The sequence below is a fragment of the Microtus ochrogaster genome, linkage group LG1 (genome assembly GCF_000317375.1).
Source record: "Microtus ochrogaster isolate Prairie Vole_2 linkage group LG1, MicOch1.0, whole genome shotgun sequence".
Classification (NCBI taxonomy): Eukaryota; Metazoa; Chordata; class Mammalia; order Rodentia; family Cricetidae; genus Microtus; species Microtus ochrogaster.
Window position 1 is genome coordinate 47,147,674 of NC_022027.1, and position 14,464 is coordinate 47,162,137.

General features: G+C 44.9%; 1 protein-coding gene across 1 annotated transcript in view; it reads left to right on the top strand.

Annotated features, from left to right (window-relative positions):
- Window positions 1-14,464, top strand: part of Fras1 (Fraser extracellular matrix complex subunit 1) — a 407,009-nt gene that overhangs the window by 298,344 nt on the left and 94,201 nt on the right. Inside the window, exons 32-35 of the mRNA XM_026785092.1 lie at window positions 2,125-2,241; window positions 8,906-9,020; window positions 10,062-10,199; window positions 12,384-12,416. Of these exons, the coding sequence (XP_026640893.1) occupies window positions 2,125-2,241; window positions 8,906-9,020; window positions 10,062-10,199; window positions 12,384-12,416 (403 nt within the window). The remainder of the gene's footprint in view (window positions 1-2,124; window positions 2,242-8,905; window positions 9,021-10,061; window positions 10,200-12,383; window positions 12,417-14,464) is intronic.

Consider the following 14,464-nt stretch of genomic DNA (forward strand, 5'->3'; position numbering starts at 1 on the left):
ATTTTTGACAGGGTTTCTGTGGCCTCTGGCTACCCTGGAACTCACTTTGTAGACCAGGCTCACCTTGAACTTACGGACATCCTCCTGCCTCTGCCTCCAAAGTGGTGGGATTCAAGGCATGCGCCACCACCGCCCGGCTGAGAGAGACTGATTTTAAGCAGGGACCGCATATTTATTCTGAGCGTGAAGTGACTCTGAGATGAGGTTCTCCTGGACATAAAAGTGTCGCTGTCTGTTTTTAAATTTTTATTACTTTGAAAGCATACTTCATATTTTGGTCTGAAAAGCACAGACACTTTATCCGTGTGCTAAAGTAAATGGTTAGTAACTTCCCCGTTTATCATCGCAGTGTCCCTGGAAGATCTTAAACCAAGAGGAGGCTGTCACGGTGTCGGTTTCTTTTCCCCTCCCTTTGTTCCCTTTAAAGCAGGAAATGTAATCTAATGAGCTGCGTAGATTTAATTTCATTTTGATGCTGATGTGCTGTCATGAGCCATCAATGCAGCCCGTCTGTTACTTTGCATGTATGATTGGATTTATGTAAGCGGCATGGCATTTTTAATCACTAGACGGTCTAGCGAGAGGGCAAGTACATCCAGCCATTTTTATGTAAGAAAATAACTGTGTATTCAGATCATGTTGACACAGAATCCGTGAATGTGGTTTGAAAAAGACCAACATTATATTTCATGCTATTTCGCTGCCAGTGTATTTATGCAGAGGCCAGCCTGATTTACTTGCTCTGTTAATATGCCCGTGTTTCACAGCCTGGCCAGTGCTGTTTCTCTGCCTTCACGACAGAAGGAAATACCTCCCCTAACTCCTAATTTCTTAAGTCTCCAAAGTGAGTCATCTTGCACAGTGGCAAGCTTGTGAACCCAACTGGCCCATTTATTCTGACTTTGAGACATTGCTTTGTTTTTTTTTTTTAATTTTTAATTTCCTCTGTACAAAGGGAATAATTGTATTGTTTTGTGGGGAACAGGGAAATTACCTTTGAAAAGAGACTAAGAGCTGAGCCCACGCCAGATGATTAGCAACGTGTAACTGGTTGTTGGTCATCACTTCCAGTGATGGTGGAGCATTGACAACCCGTGGGAGACATCCAAATGTCCTAAAACTTCACTGCAGGCTTCTGATCTAATCTAGATGAAAGCCCAGAAGATGGTTTTCCTGCTGGGTACAGTGTACAGTATCCCTCCTTCTGTCAACAGGGACGGACAGCTACCTGCAGCCACACAAGGCTCAGCTGCTCTTGTGACAGGACTAAGGAGACAGTGGAGACAAGAAGGGCTTAGGGGAGCAGCCCAGCAGCACCAGGAGGAAGCTCGAGAAACTGATGCAGAAAAGCATAGGGGTTGTTGGCCTGTTTCTTAACATATTATCTCGCCAGTTAGCTCTTGTTGGTCTCTGGCTTCCCACCTCAGCTTCCCTAGTGCTGGTATTTGGCACTGGATCATCCGCTGCCCCTGGCACAGGCTCGTGCCGCTGTCTTTAGCACATTTTTTGGTGGTTTTTGAAGCAAGAAAAAGAAGCTGACTCTGTGACCATTGCCCTTGCTGTAAATATTACTGAAGTGCAGCGATAAAGCTAAGTCATGTGACTAATGGTCCAGATGTCCGTATCTACACTGAGTAAAGATGAGAGGAACGGAGTAAGAGAGAACCGTGTTATAGATGCACTATAAACACGTTCCATAGCCATAAACATGATCCACTCTCATTAATGGTTAATACCATATCCGAGTATCATAGGATTGGGATAAATGAAGAGAATTTCAAGTACATGTGAGTTTATGTAAGGAGATTATGTAGAGATATCACAGAAAAAAGATTAATCTGAAATGCTTCAATGTGTCCATCACTCTTTCTAGGTAGTGAAATTCTATATTTTCTTTCTGATTTATACTGTCATGGATTTTAAGAACTGCCTAAAATGGTTATGCAGATTTTTTTATAATCAGTAAATGATTAGAAATAAAATACAAAGAACAGAAAGAGAATTGTGATGTAGGCGCATATAGAATTCAAAGGCAGATGGTTTGGGGGTGGGGAATCTAAATGCATACAAATGTGTTCTGCCCAGTAGAAGAATAAGGCTTACCATGATGATTTTGTTTTTCAGGTGTCTAGTGCCACTGATGCCCAGGCCCACCTGGAAAATCACATGTTCAACATTGCAATCTTACCTCAGGCACCTGAGGCACCTAAACTCTCCCTGGGGACATCTCTCCATATGACCGTGAGTTGAATGGGAGGGCTAATGCTTTGCTCTTGGACAAAGCACACCCACCTGTGCAGAAGCAAAGTGAGCCAATGCCTTGGTGTGGGATGCAGTAAATGTTTGGCCCAAAACTAGACCCTAAAGCCAACAAGAACAGCCCTGAAAGACATTTCTCACTAGCTTGAAAAAGGAACTTAAAGTCCCCTCAGAAAAAGAAGATATGTAGAAGCTATTCTTGCCCATTCAACCATTGCCCCTTGACTCTCTTCAGCACCCCATACAACTATAGTGACTCTCCCTGAGCACTTCTAGGGTAGAATTAGTCTGTCGTTTACAGGGCCACCTAGCTGGAGCAGCTGCTCTTCATGTCGTAAAGCTCTACCAGAAGCTGGCTTTCTAGTGTAAGAGCTTCCTGGAATAGGTGGTGTCGATGCTGAGTCCAGGGCGATATGCAGCAACTAATTATCCAAGTAAAAGAACAAGAAAGGCAGGTAGAGTGGAGGAGAGATGGCCAAGGGCTTTCAGAGCACAGGGAGGACCCAGGGGTGAGAAAGCTGATGACGGCTGAGACGTAACAGGTAGTTCAATCACCTGGAGAGATGAGGAAAGCATGGTTGGGATGTGGAGATCATTATACCCAATCCCAGAAGGCCTTGTGGACTCGGTGGAAATGAATGTGGCCCACGGAAAGATCTAGCACTCATGTGCAACCATGGCCCATGGCATGCATGCAATCGATAATAGTTTTAAATACAGCCCAAACACAAAATCATAATGAAGGGGCTCTAGCCAGTTTGAGCATGGCTAACGTGACTCTGTAGGCCTTTCCCTTCTCCCCTATCCCCACTGCCTTGCTAAAAGCTGTTAGATTATAACCCTAAGGCTAGCCACCAAGGTCTGTTCCCTTATTTGGCCACGTCCTCCTCCTGAGACTGACTACCAAGGTACAATGATCAAAGTATTGAAGTCTATCAATATTTTGACTCACCTAATTAACATGCCCAATTATAATTAAACTCCTCATCCTAACATGGGGTTTCCCCTTTTACTTTTATAAACTGCGATTTTACTATGAGCCTCATCTGTCTCCCTGCCCACTCTCCCTGGTTCCCTTCCCCTTCTCTCTTTTCCTGTCTTCCGTCCCTCTGTCCCTCTGAGGCAAATGCATCTCCTTTGTGTTGAGTACTTGGTCTTGTGAGGGGGTGGGTCCTGCACTGATACCAATCTCTTTATACATAAACTATCCCAAACCACTCAGATTTTCTTTGCAGATTCTAATGGCTTGATCACATGACTCTCAAGCATGAGTGTTATAAATGCCAACATCATATCGCAATGGCAAGGGCTGGATATGCCTGAAGGAAGATATCATCTGGGTTGGCCTATAAAGCTCATAAAGACAAGTAGGAAGTACAGAGTACACTGTGACCCTGTGCCTAGAGTAGATGGAATGCCAGACTTCTCTTTCAGACAGAGCTATGAGCATGCAAACCCCTGTAAATTCATTGTTATGGGTCCATGTGTTAGTTAGCACCCACATGATTATACTCCGGTGTAGGGCATCAGCCTTGGGCCACAACAAAGAGAGCAGCGATAGTTTCAGAAATTATGGGGCTGAGGAATGACAGAGACATAAAGGGTGAATGCAGAAAGTTTTTAATGAATAGCTGGTATCGGCATTTCCAGCATAAACTGTAATTTAAAGAAATCATAATTCAGCAGCATTATAAAGTCTATAATTCATCATTCTGACTGGAGGAACTTGGATCGGAGTTTTCTCTAAACTGTAAAGAAAAATGTTGCATGCACATTTCTTGCCAAATGCAAAGCACTGTTATTTGGAGTTTAGAAGGGAAAGAAACGGGCCGGGAGCCATGGAGGTGGTGCCGTTCGCCTTGCTGTGGTCTCCTCAAGAGACTCCATCTTGCTTCAGCTTTATTTAGTCTGTGGCTGTGCATTTGCAGGTTAGGTCTGTCTGCTTGAACCTCAGATCTCTCCAAAGTCAGCTGACTGGAAAATGTGATTTAGCTTACATTACTTAAGATATACAGAATTGCTATTCCTTCTGACATTAATTGGGGCTCTTGTTACATGTGACAAAAACCACAGCCTCAGTTCAGTGGTTCGGACTCCTCTAAACACTGAGGCTTTGCACGCATTTGGTAAATTGTACAGATACGTGGTAAATACAGATGAGATGTTTTTGTATATTCCAGACAAGTATGTCATAGATGGGTTTGAGAGGAGTCTGCCTCTCATTCCTACAGTTATTCATTCATTAGTCCTTGTGAGTGCCCGTGACAAGTGCTGAAGAAGACATTGCAGATTCAGTGACCTTAAAAAAACAAAAACAAAACAAAACAGAGTTTCTAGTTCAGCGATTCTTGCATCGAGGAGGAGCTGGGCAAATAAATAAGCAGGAGAATCATACTGCGAGGAAGGCCAGATCAGAGCGGCTATTCAGGAGCAAGTAGGAGGGTGCCTTGTGCGGCGAAGCGAAGCATGGGAGCATCGAGAGGAGCTGAGCTGTTGGGTGTAATTATCTCTAGAGCAGGGTTCTTAAGGTCTCAGACGTAAGTGTGTTTGGGCGTCACCTGGAGAGTTATTACAGTACACTGGAACTCACTCCAAGTTCTAATGCAGTAAGTCTGGCTGTGGAGTCAAGAATCCACGTCTCTAGCAAGACCCAAGTGATTCTGTTTCCTGCTGTCCCCATCACTACACTTGAAGAACTACTGATCTGAACTCATTGCGGGGAATTTGTTCTGGACAACAGGAACAGCGGAGAAAAAAGGGTAGAGACAAAACACGAGTGTTTGGGACACTGCAGGTAGTTCAGTGGGCGGGAGCTGAAGTTGCTCGATGTAAAAGCAAGAAGGCATGTCAGTCAGACTTCAGGGGATTCCATTGTTCCAAAAGACTGTTGGAGGTTTACAGCAGAAAAGCCATGATCAGAATTTTAGCAGTCAATTTGGGAAGACTATTGTAGCCCCCGAGCATCTGGATGGGACCTTTGCAGAATAGAAATAGCCAACAGGCTACAACATAAACCCCACGGAGTGGGACTGTGGCTTCCGAGTTAGGGAGAACATGTAGAAAGACGTTTGCTCTTGAACGTTTACTGTGGTATTTTTCACAGGAGCCAAGAGATGAAAGTAACCTAAATGTCTATTGATAGAAAAACAGATAAAGAAGATGTGTGTGGGGGGGGGTGTATGTGTGTGCACTCACATAGTGCAACATGACACAGCCGTACAATGGAAAGGAATCCCATCATAAGGTCCATGGGTTAACCTGGAGCACATGCCAAGTGAAAGGAGCCAAGAACAAAAGAGACCAATAAGATGACTCCCCTTGTACAGTGATGTAGTCAGATCTTAGGAAAGAAGGCCGGGCTGTGGTTTCCAGGGCTGAGAGGCGAGAAGAGAAAAAGGTATGATGGAGAAACTGCTCAGTGGATATAGAGTTTCCGTTGTTTAAGGTGACAGAATTCTGGGGTTCTTTTATAGAAAAGCATGCATTATGGTTAGCCCTACTCTACACTTAGAAGTGGTTGAGACTGTTAAAAAGCTAAAACATGGTTAGAGGTGAGGTTGAGAGATCTAGAGACACAGCCAGTTAGAACACAGAAAGACCCTGGCTCCTAGAGTGTATGTGCACCTTTCCCTGAGGTCAGGAACATGAGGAGGCATGGCGGCCTCTGGTTGGGACGAGTTTGTAAAAGTTGTCTGGAACATACAGTAGAGCCAAGGTCAGTGTGAGAACTGTCCTTCTATACTGCATACCGTAGAGAGCCATGGCAGGTGAGTCACAAGATCCATCATCTTCCAGGCACCCTGGCTGAAACAGCCAGTTGTCAAGCTGAGAGCAGTGTGTAGCCATTGCAAGTCCCGGGGAGGGGCTGGCCCTGAGCAGAGCAGTGACATCCGGGGCACAAGGGTTTGGGTTCTGGATGTCGTCAGAGGCTATGCGAGCAGGATGAAAGCTATTATTCTTAATCTTTGGCCAGATGTTATAAAAAATGCCGCCTGTAATTATTTCCATGAAGTTTAATCTCCCACTTCTTAGTGTGTTTAATTGATGAATATTGACTACTCCAAATCATTAAAATTGACTACTTTGATACATCACTGCTTCAATATGGCTTTAAAAAATTAAGTCCTCCCATTTTCCACATAATATCTATTTTGATTAGTAAAGACGTTGAATCTTTAAATTCTAAAATAGGGTGTCTATTGTCTTGGCTAAAACTTGTTTCCCTTTTCAGTAGCTGTATAACAATTATTTTCTTATCACTTTATCTTGCTTAGCGGCATCTGAGTTTTCAGAAGTATTCTATAGCACTTTGAGGATATTTGAGTATAGTGGTTTTGACATTGGAAGGTGCCAAACCACGCTTGACAGGGTGTCGGAGCTGTACTTTTTGTCCATGTAGCTGTACCCACATGGATGGTCTGTAAACAACTTTTATGGGGCATATATTTTTAACTTGTTGTCCTTACTTGTTTTATATTAGCATAGCAGGGTGGGGGAGACCAGCTGCTGTTGGAAATTCTAATTTCCTTGCTCATTACATTCCAGACCTGTGCTAGGGCCTGAAATATGACTCTTTACTTTAGGAGATTGTTCTAACCTGCAGGCGCTGCCTCGCCTGGGACAGCTATGCCTCTGGGACAATTACAGAGCAACTGGGGCCCTCATGTTTTTATGGTTAAAAATAAGAACACCACACCCTCCTCTGAGCCCCACTTAATCCTCTTCTCCGTGGGGGAATTCCTCTGGAAGGAGTAAGGCTTTGAAGACACAAGAGTGTCAAACTCTAATCTACCTTCAGGGTCTATCAGGAGGAGCCTGCAGCGGGCATATTGTTCGGTGCTGTCTTAAAATCTCACCTGTGGCCCAAGCCCAGACCCAGGTCACTCTACTGTCCCTTTACTTCTTGATGCACTGTGTTTATGTGACAGCTGTCCTCGATCCACCGTCATGCAGGAGCTCAGAAGCGGACTCCTGTCCTTGGGGCTTCTGTGTGTTGCCACTGTTAGGAGGCATGGATATGAGCAAGGAGACGGATGGTGGATGCTGCAGGCACACTGTCCAGTTAACATTGCTCCTCTTGCTCGTTGAGAGGTAGAAGAGCACGGTGCTATTTAGTTCCTCTGATCCAGACCATGGATATGAAGATAATAGAGATGATCTTCCTGTACTTTAATAAGCAAAAGTTTCTGAGTGTAAGCAGCTGGCCACTTTTGGTGTGGGAGCTGGGCTCATATTTTTTTTTAACTTTCTTTTTATTTATTCTTTGTTTCTTTTACATCATGTATCTCAATCCCATTCATTTCCCCATCTTTTCATATCCACCCTCTGCCCTTGATTCCCCCCACACACACCAAGTAAAATAAAATTTAAATTTAAAAAAAAAAAAGGGAAAATCTCATCATGGAAGCTGTGTGTGACGTAGTGAGCCACGCGGTAAATCCTTTTGTTCATACGTCTTCACTTGCGAGTGCTGATTGCAAGAGTCATTGCTCTGGTTCAAGGGCTCTGGTTTCTGCTACACGATGGATCCTGGGCCCTCACTGGGACTCCTCTTGGATATCCTGTTGTTGCCCTGTGTCATGGAGATCCTGTAGCTTTGGGTCTGTTGGACTGACCCCTTCGCGTGCTCCTGCAGGTCATAGACGGGGTGGATATTATTTGGGCCGACTTACAACTCTGATTCTGGGCCTGTGTAGTTGCAGGGTTTGCCAGTCCTCCTGGTCTCCCCCGTCCTCACCTCCAGCATTGGCTCCTGCTAGTTCACCTTGCAGCAATATGCTTTCATGCCCTCAGGGTTGGCTTGCCCACACCTACATCATCCGGACCAGCTCTCCTGTGCTGCCCAGGTGAGGGGCAGTGACCTCTTCTCCTGAGTGCTGCAGCTGGTGAGGGGCAGGGACAGCTCTCCAGCTCTTCATGACCTCAGTCAGGGTCAACTCTCCTACCTGCCACAGGTGGCAAGGGGCGAGTGGGCGGGCATCTCTCTGCTGCCCACACCACCATATGGCAGGTGATGGGTGTGGCAAGATCTCCCACGCTCATGTTCTCAAGGCCTTGATCGGTGTTCCTGTGCCTCGGGTCAGCTCTGCTGTGCTGGCTGGCTGCACTCTCTTTAGCCCTTTGAAGCCAGAATGCTGAGCAGTGCCCATTAGCAAGGCTCGGGGCACAAGAGTTCTCTGAAGAACCACATGGGGCTAAGACTTCAGCCTCTCAGCCTGGTTCTCTCGATGGCATGCCAGTCACCATGAGGCCACAGAGTTAGAGGAGCAAAGATGCAGTGAGCCAGCTGTGGCGAGTAGAATCGCCAGCCCTGGTGCCGCATTCCCCAAAGTGTTCTACAGCAGGGCCCGTCTAGGAAAGCTAGAATCACCTTGGACACCGACGGTATGCTCAGACAAAAATCCAGGGACCGTGGAGAAGAAGCCTGCTCAGGCCTGGATCACCTGAAAGGGTTCCGGCCTGGCCGCATGCATCGTGTGTGAGAGAGCAGATCCTTTCTTTAAACTTGGAGATGATCTTGCCAAATGAGAGTAATTTAAAAAGCCCAGAGCACATTTGTTTTGTTTTCTTAAGATTTGGGTTTGCCTCTGGCTCTTGTTATCATCCTGCTCCTGTTTTTAATTCTTGCTTCCTCCATCTCGGCCAGGCTCGGGAGGATGGTCTCACCGCCATTCAGTCTCACTCCCTATCCTTCGTGAACTCGGAGAGTCCCGCCGGGAAGATTATATACAATATCACTGTACCTCTGCATCCAAATCAAGGTAAGCTCCGCAGTGAAGGTGGAGAGAGACACGCTCTTGCCTTGTGATTCTGGACCAATCCTAAAACCTCTGGGCTTCTGCCTACTTCTTTACACTTAACTTTCTCAGGAGAGTTAGGGAAGCTCTGAGACCACGTGCCTGCCTCTAAAGACCAAATAAGACATGAGAGAGGAACGCAGCACAAGTCCCATGCCTGCAAAGTCTCTGAATTGCAGCCATGAAAGCACTGATCATAACCTGCGTGCTAACTGTAAGCCTCGGTCTGTCCTCTAATGGTCAAGAGCCAGGCTATTGTTGCTGGGATCATCACAGAAACAGGGGAGTGTCTGAAATTAAAATGAAGCCTATAAAAATATTCCTTTGGCACCTCAGAAGATCACTTTGGGCCCATGCCTTAAAGACCTTTTGCCTTTGTATTGAAACTCAGTTGGAAGTTTCCTAGTGACAGTAATACGCCATTCACGTATGGAAAAGCATGTGCACTGAATGACATTAGGGGCAGTAATTTGCCCCTTAGTTTATGTTTCCCAAATCCCAGTAATATATTTATCCTTTTACCTATCATCTAACTTTCTGTGTGTACATGTTGTGTGTGTGTGCTCAGGTGTGTGCAAATGTGCATACACACGTAGCCGTGGAGGCCAGCGGTAAGGCATCAGGGGTCTTCCTCACTTGCTGTCCACCTTCTTAGTGGAACAGTCTTTCCATCTGACCCTGGACATCACCTAGGCTTGCTGGCCAGCCAGCCTCAGGGGTTCTTCCTATCTCTGTCTCCCCGACACTGGCCTTACAGATGCGTGCTATCACCCATGGGTGCTGGGGAGTCAAAGCTTTCATTGCACATGCTCTACTGGCTGAACTGCCCCAGACCTGTCTGTTTCCTGAGTAACTTGACAGCAGTAGTGCAGGAAGAACAGCCCAGGAGCCAGTGCTCCTGAATGATAAAGACTCGCGCTCACGGGCAAGGGGCGGGATTGGTGGACCTGGCCATCCTGTCACCCAGAAGCTGCTGTCTGTACTCACGAGTCTCTTCCTCCCCAGGTATCATTGAGCACAGAGACCGACCTCACTCTCCCATCCGGTCTTTCACTCAGGAAGATATTAACCAGGGCAAAATCATGTACCGTCCTCCCGCTGCAGCCCCCCACCTCCAGGAGATCATGGCCTACTCCTTCGTCGGTAATGCTTTCTTTCTCTGCCTTGGGGCACCCAAGTCTTTCTTGATCTTCATGGCTGGTTCTCCTTCTCTTTCAAAAAACTTATATACAGTTTGCTGACACTCTTCTTCCTACTTAACATAACTTGGGGCCTATCAGCCTGTCTGCAACTTGGCTGAAGTCTGTCTTTTTGTCTTCTTTCATTGTTAATTCCCGCCGTAGGCGCACTTTCAGCCAACTTTGATTTAGTGGCTCAGGTATGTCGGTCACTGATTGAGGGGTTAGAGATACAGTAGAAAACAAAACGAGTCACTGACCTGCCTTTGGACTGAGTGGGGGCTCTGTATAGAAACTGCTAAGTAAATAATCACAATAATGAATATTTAGTTGCAGATTTGAGATGAGATGCTCTGGGAAAAAGAGGAAATGTTCAGTGATAAAATCAAACCCAAGGCTGATCCAGACTGAGAAGTTAAGAGGTAGCTGTCCAGGTAGCTATTGGCAAGTGGGATAGGTAGTAGCTAAAATAGCTAAGTGCATGAGGGGTGCAGGGAGAGAGGATTCTGGGAGGGAGACAGTGTGCCTCCCATGTGGCCTTGGAGAAAAGAAAACGTAACTTTCTAGGGATTGCAAAAGAGGACAATGATAGTCCTGTGATGTCCAGAATGTAGCCGAACAGGCGGGGATGGGCCTGATGGGGGAGTAAGCCAGAGTTTACACTCCACAGGAGCTCCTAAAGAGCTGCGTGTTTAACCCAAGAGCGCGAGGAATCCAGGGGAAGTTGAAACTGCAGGAAATGTTTTTCATGAGGACTCTTTCTCTACAGTGACATGAACAAACTTGAGAAGGGCGCCAGGCTAGGACACTGAGTCCCCTGTGGACTGCGGTTCCTCAGGGAGATCCATGCACGTATGGAGAATGCGGGTGATCTTCCAGCTTGACCTCCAGGATTTGGCAGAAGATGGTTTAAAAGGTTTTATTTTAAAAACTGGAGTAGAAAAGCAAACTGATGAAACTTTTGTTCATTTATTAAAGCCAGTGCACAACCTTCCTCTGCAGCAGACTAGCCTTATCAACACTGCCCGCCATCCCTTCCTCTCTCCTTCCAGTGTAGCAGACCAGCCTTAACACTGCCCACCATCCCTTCCTCCCTCCCTCTCTCCACTGCAGCAGACTAGCCTTAATGCTGCCTGCCATCTCTTCCTCCCTTGAATCTGTAGTTAGTGCAGCTAGGAAGTTGTGATTCCCCACTCCCAAGTTCTGTGCCTTGGGTGATTCTGAAAATCTTGGTGTCTGTTTATTATAATATGTAAGCTATGTGTACTATGCAACTTTATAAATAGATATTACATTTATATCATAAATTTATTCAAAGTAGCTGGTTATTTCTCTTAGGAAATTGACTATGTATTAAATAAATATAAGGTTTCTTTTTGATTATGGTAAGTAAACATAAACTGATATTTGTCATTATTTAGTATGAATTCAATTGTCCAGAATGTGATTAACTCCTCAATTAGATTGAAAATCCCTAAGGGCAGGCAGAGGCCCATTCTCTGAGGAGTACCCTCGGTATCTAGTAACTGGTTAATTAATAGCCCCTCTAAAGTATGCATGGTTCTCTAGCCCCTACTTTACAGGAAGCTTGGGTAATACTGAGATTAGAGAAAAAGGAACTCTGTCAGCTGTGCTTAGAGTAATTTCCAGGTCTGCTAGACTTGTCTTAGTTCCACGGGTTGCTTTGGAGGGAGTAGAGTCATGTCCTGTCTAACCCATGGGATAAATGTCTCGAGGTAAATCTCTCACAACCACAGTGAGTAAATCAGTGTCCTAGAAGCCACTCAGTTCTACAGTGACTTCTAACCCCCCCATACACTGTCAAGGTTACATATCACCCACATTCACCAGTTTGTAGGGGTTCATGTACTGATAAAATAGGATCTGAATTTTAATTATAAGTCACCCAAACTGCTATGGCACCAAATTATTCCAGTATGAGTATCCTTTTTATACTTAAAATTAATGCTAGCATCATTATGTCCAACATTCCATGAGCAGAGGACCTCCTGACTGCTCCTTAAACCAGATCAATTTTGATTTAAACACTGTTTTACTCCCTAATTGCTACGCTATATTTTGTTCCTTCCCTGTCTCTCTCTGATCCCAAAATGTTCAATACACTGATTTTCCTCTCTTGCTCTTTTAGGTCTCCCAGAATCAGTGAAATTTTACTTCACAGGTAAAGACTTTAATCTCAGTTTTATTGGAAACTGAAACATATTCTTCCCTTTTTTGTTTCCTAGAAGTTATGTTATCTAACCTATTAAGAATGCCCAATATTAATGTTCTTTGAACTCTAGTGGAACTTGTCCATTTATTGAAAAGAGACAATAGCAGTTAAGGTCTTAAAGTTGGGGCCCCATAAACTGGAGTTCAGCCGCTCTGGGAAGGTTTCCTAATACCCTTATACATGGAAATTTATCCATAATGGAGATCACCATCATGATGCGTGTTCAGCTCCCAGGACAACTGGCTTGTGAGCATCCATGTGTCATGCCCAGCTGATGTGTAGTAATTCTATGAAGTCTTGAATAGCACCGTGTATTAAATGTCTTGCCTCTGGAGAGATAATTCTTTGAACCCAGAACATGAAATGAAAATGCTTCTAGAAGTTTTTGCATCCTAGTTTTGCTTCGTACTGCAATAGACGCTGAGCTGGCACAGGGAAAGGCATTCTTGCTCAGGTTAGAATGAAGATGGTTGATTTTTAAGTCAGCTGTTCAACCGGCATTAACCATTCTGTTGGAACCAATCCTCCTTGGATCCTGTGATATTTTATGTGGGCAGAAATCTTGGTGGGACTGAAAAATCTTCCCCCAAACTGCCCTGCATTTCTGTTCTCTCTGAGGGGAAAAACCCTGCAGCAAACTTCAGTGCTGCACCATGACTGTACGAACCAGTCATCTCTTGCATCTCATGCATCATTGCATGCAGGTCATACACGCAATCAGTACCCAGGAGTGGCTTTCTCTTTTCTTTTTCAAATCAATTTACAACAAATGTCATTTTAGGAATTACCTGGTAGGGTTCTGAAGATGGCTGTTGTTTCTAGTATTTCAAGCTAACAATCCTGCTGGGCTCATGTATTCTGGGAAAGGTCAGAGTAGCATTTAATTCAAGTTCCTGACCTGCAATATGGGATGGTTTTGTGTTCTGAAATCTAAGGGGGTAGGTCATGAAAAGCAAAGGATGTACCATGCCTCATCCTTTTAACCAGAAGGCTTGAGAATCAACAGTTAACTTGCTCAGGACCTACAGCTAAATGATCCTTAAGCTTCCATAAGGCTAAAAGAATGGACCTTGGGCTGACTTTAAACTATCTTGTTTCCAGCCCAGGATTCCTGTCTTTTGTGGGGAGGGTCTGTCTTTTGGAGAAATGCTCTTATAATCTAGTAGGAAGGCAGCAACCTCTTTGAAAGGAGATTTGTGGCAGAATTTTGAGCTGGACAGATCCTGAACTAAAGCAGTGACCAGCCCAAACCTTGACCCTAACCCGAAGAATGAGGGCGAACAGCTCACTGTGGTGCATCTGCTAACCCCAGAAGGCTAGTCGGTGCTCCTGACTTGGCCGGCCTTACGATATGCATAGGCCCTCTGCAGAGCGGTTCTAGGCAAGAAACACCTGTCAGACAAGTGGGGCCCGCAGGAAGCAGTTAACCCAAATAAGCAGTCTGACCGTTGTTCAGAGAAATCAGAAATACTCCTTAAGAGAGGGAAGGTGTCACATTCTTAATATTTTTATTGGCATTTTTTTGCATTTGCTTTTGAAACACTGCAGCCATGTGACATGATTTCTAATTATATAATACTCTCTGGTACATAGCTCCCTGCCCCTAAAGAGGCAAGGATGTGTTTGATCACAGCGAACAGCTGTGTGATCAGGCCAGCGCTCTTGTAGTGTTAGACTTTGCTGTCTTTCACTATGTAGGGTTGTTGAAATCTCCCTGAGCCTTTTCTCTTTCAAAGTAAAACCGATGGAAGTAATAGCAAATATAACTGTAGTTTCACAATTATTTCTCCCTCTTGTTTTTTTTTTTAAACACAAGATTTCTATTGTACACTCTAGGGACCTCAAGAGAGTACTGAGTCCATTGAAATTGGCAGAAGATTGTATGTGTGTTCACAAGCCTTTGAAGTCAAGACTCTCCCTGTCTCTATCCTTGATCATTCAAAGAAAAGGAGATTAAACATACACAAAGAAACAGTGGCAGCGGTTTTGACACTTCA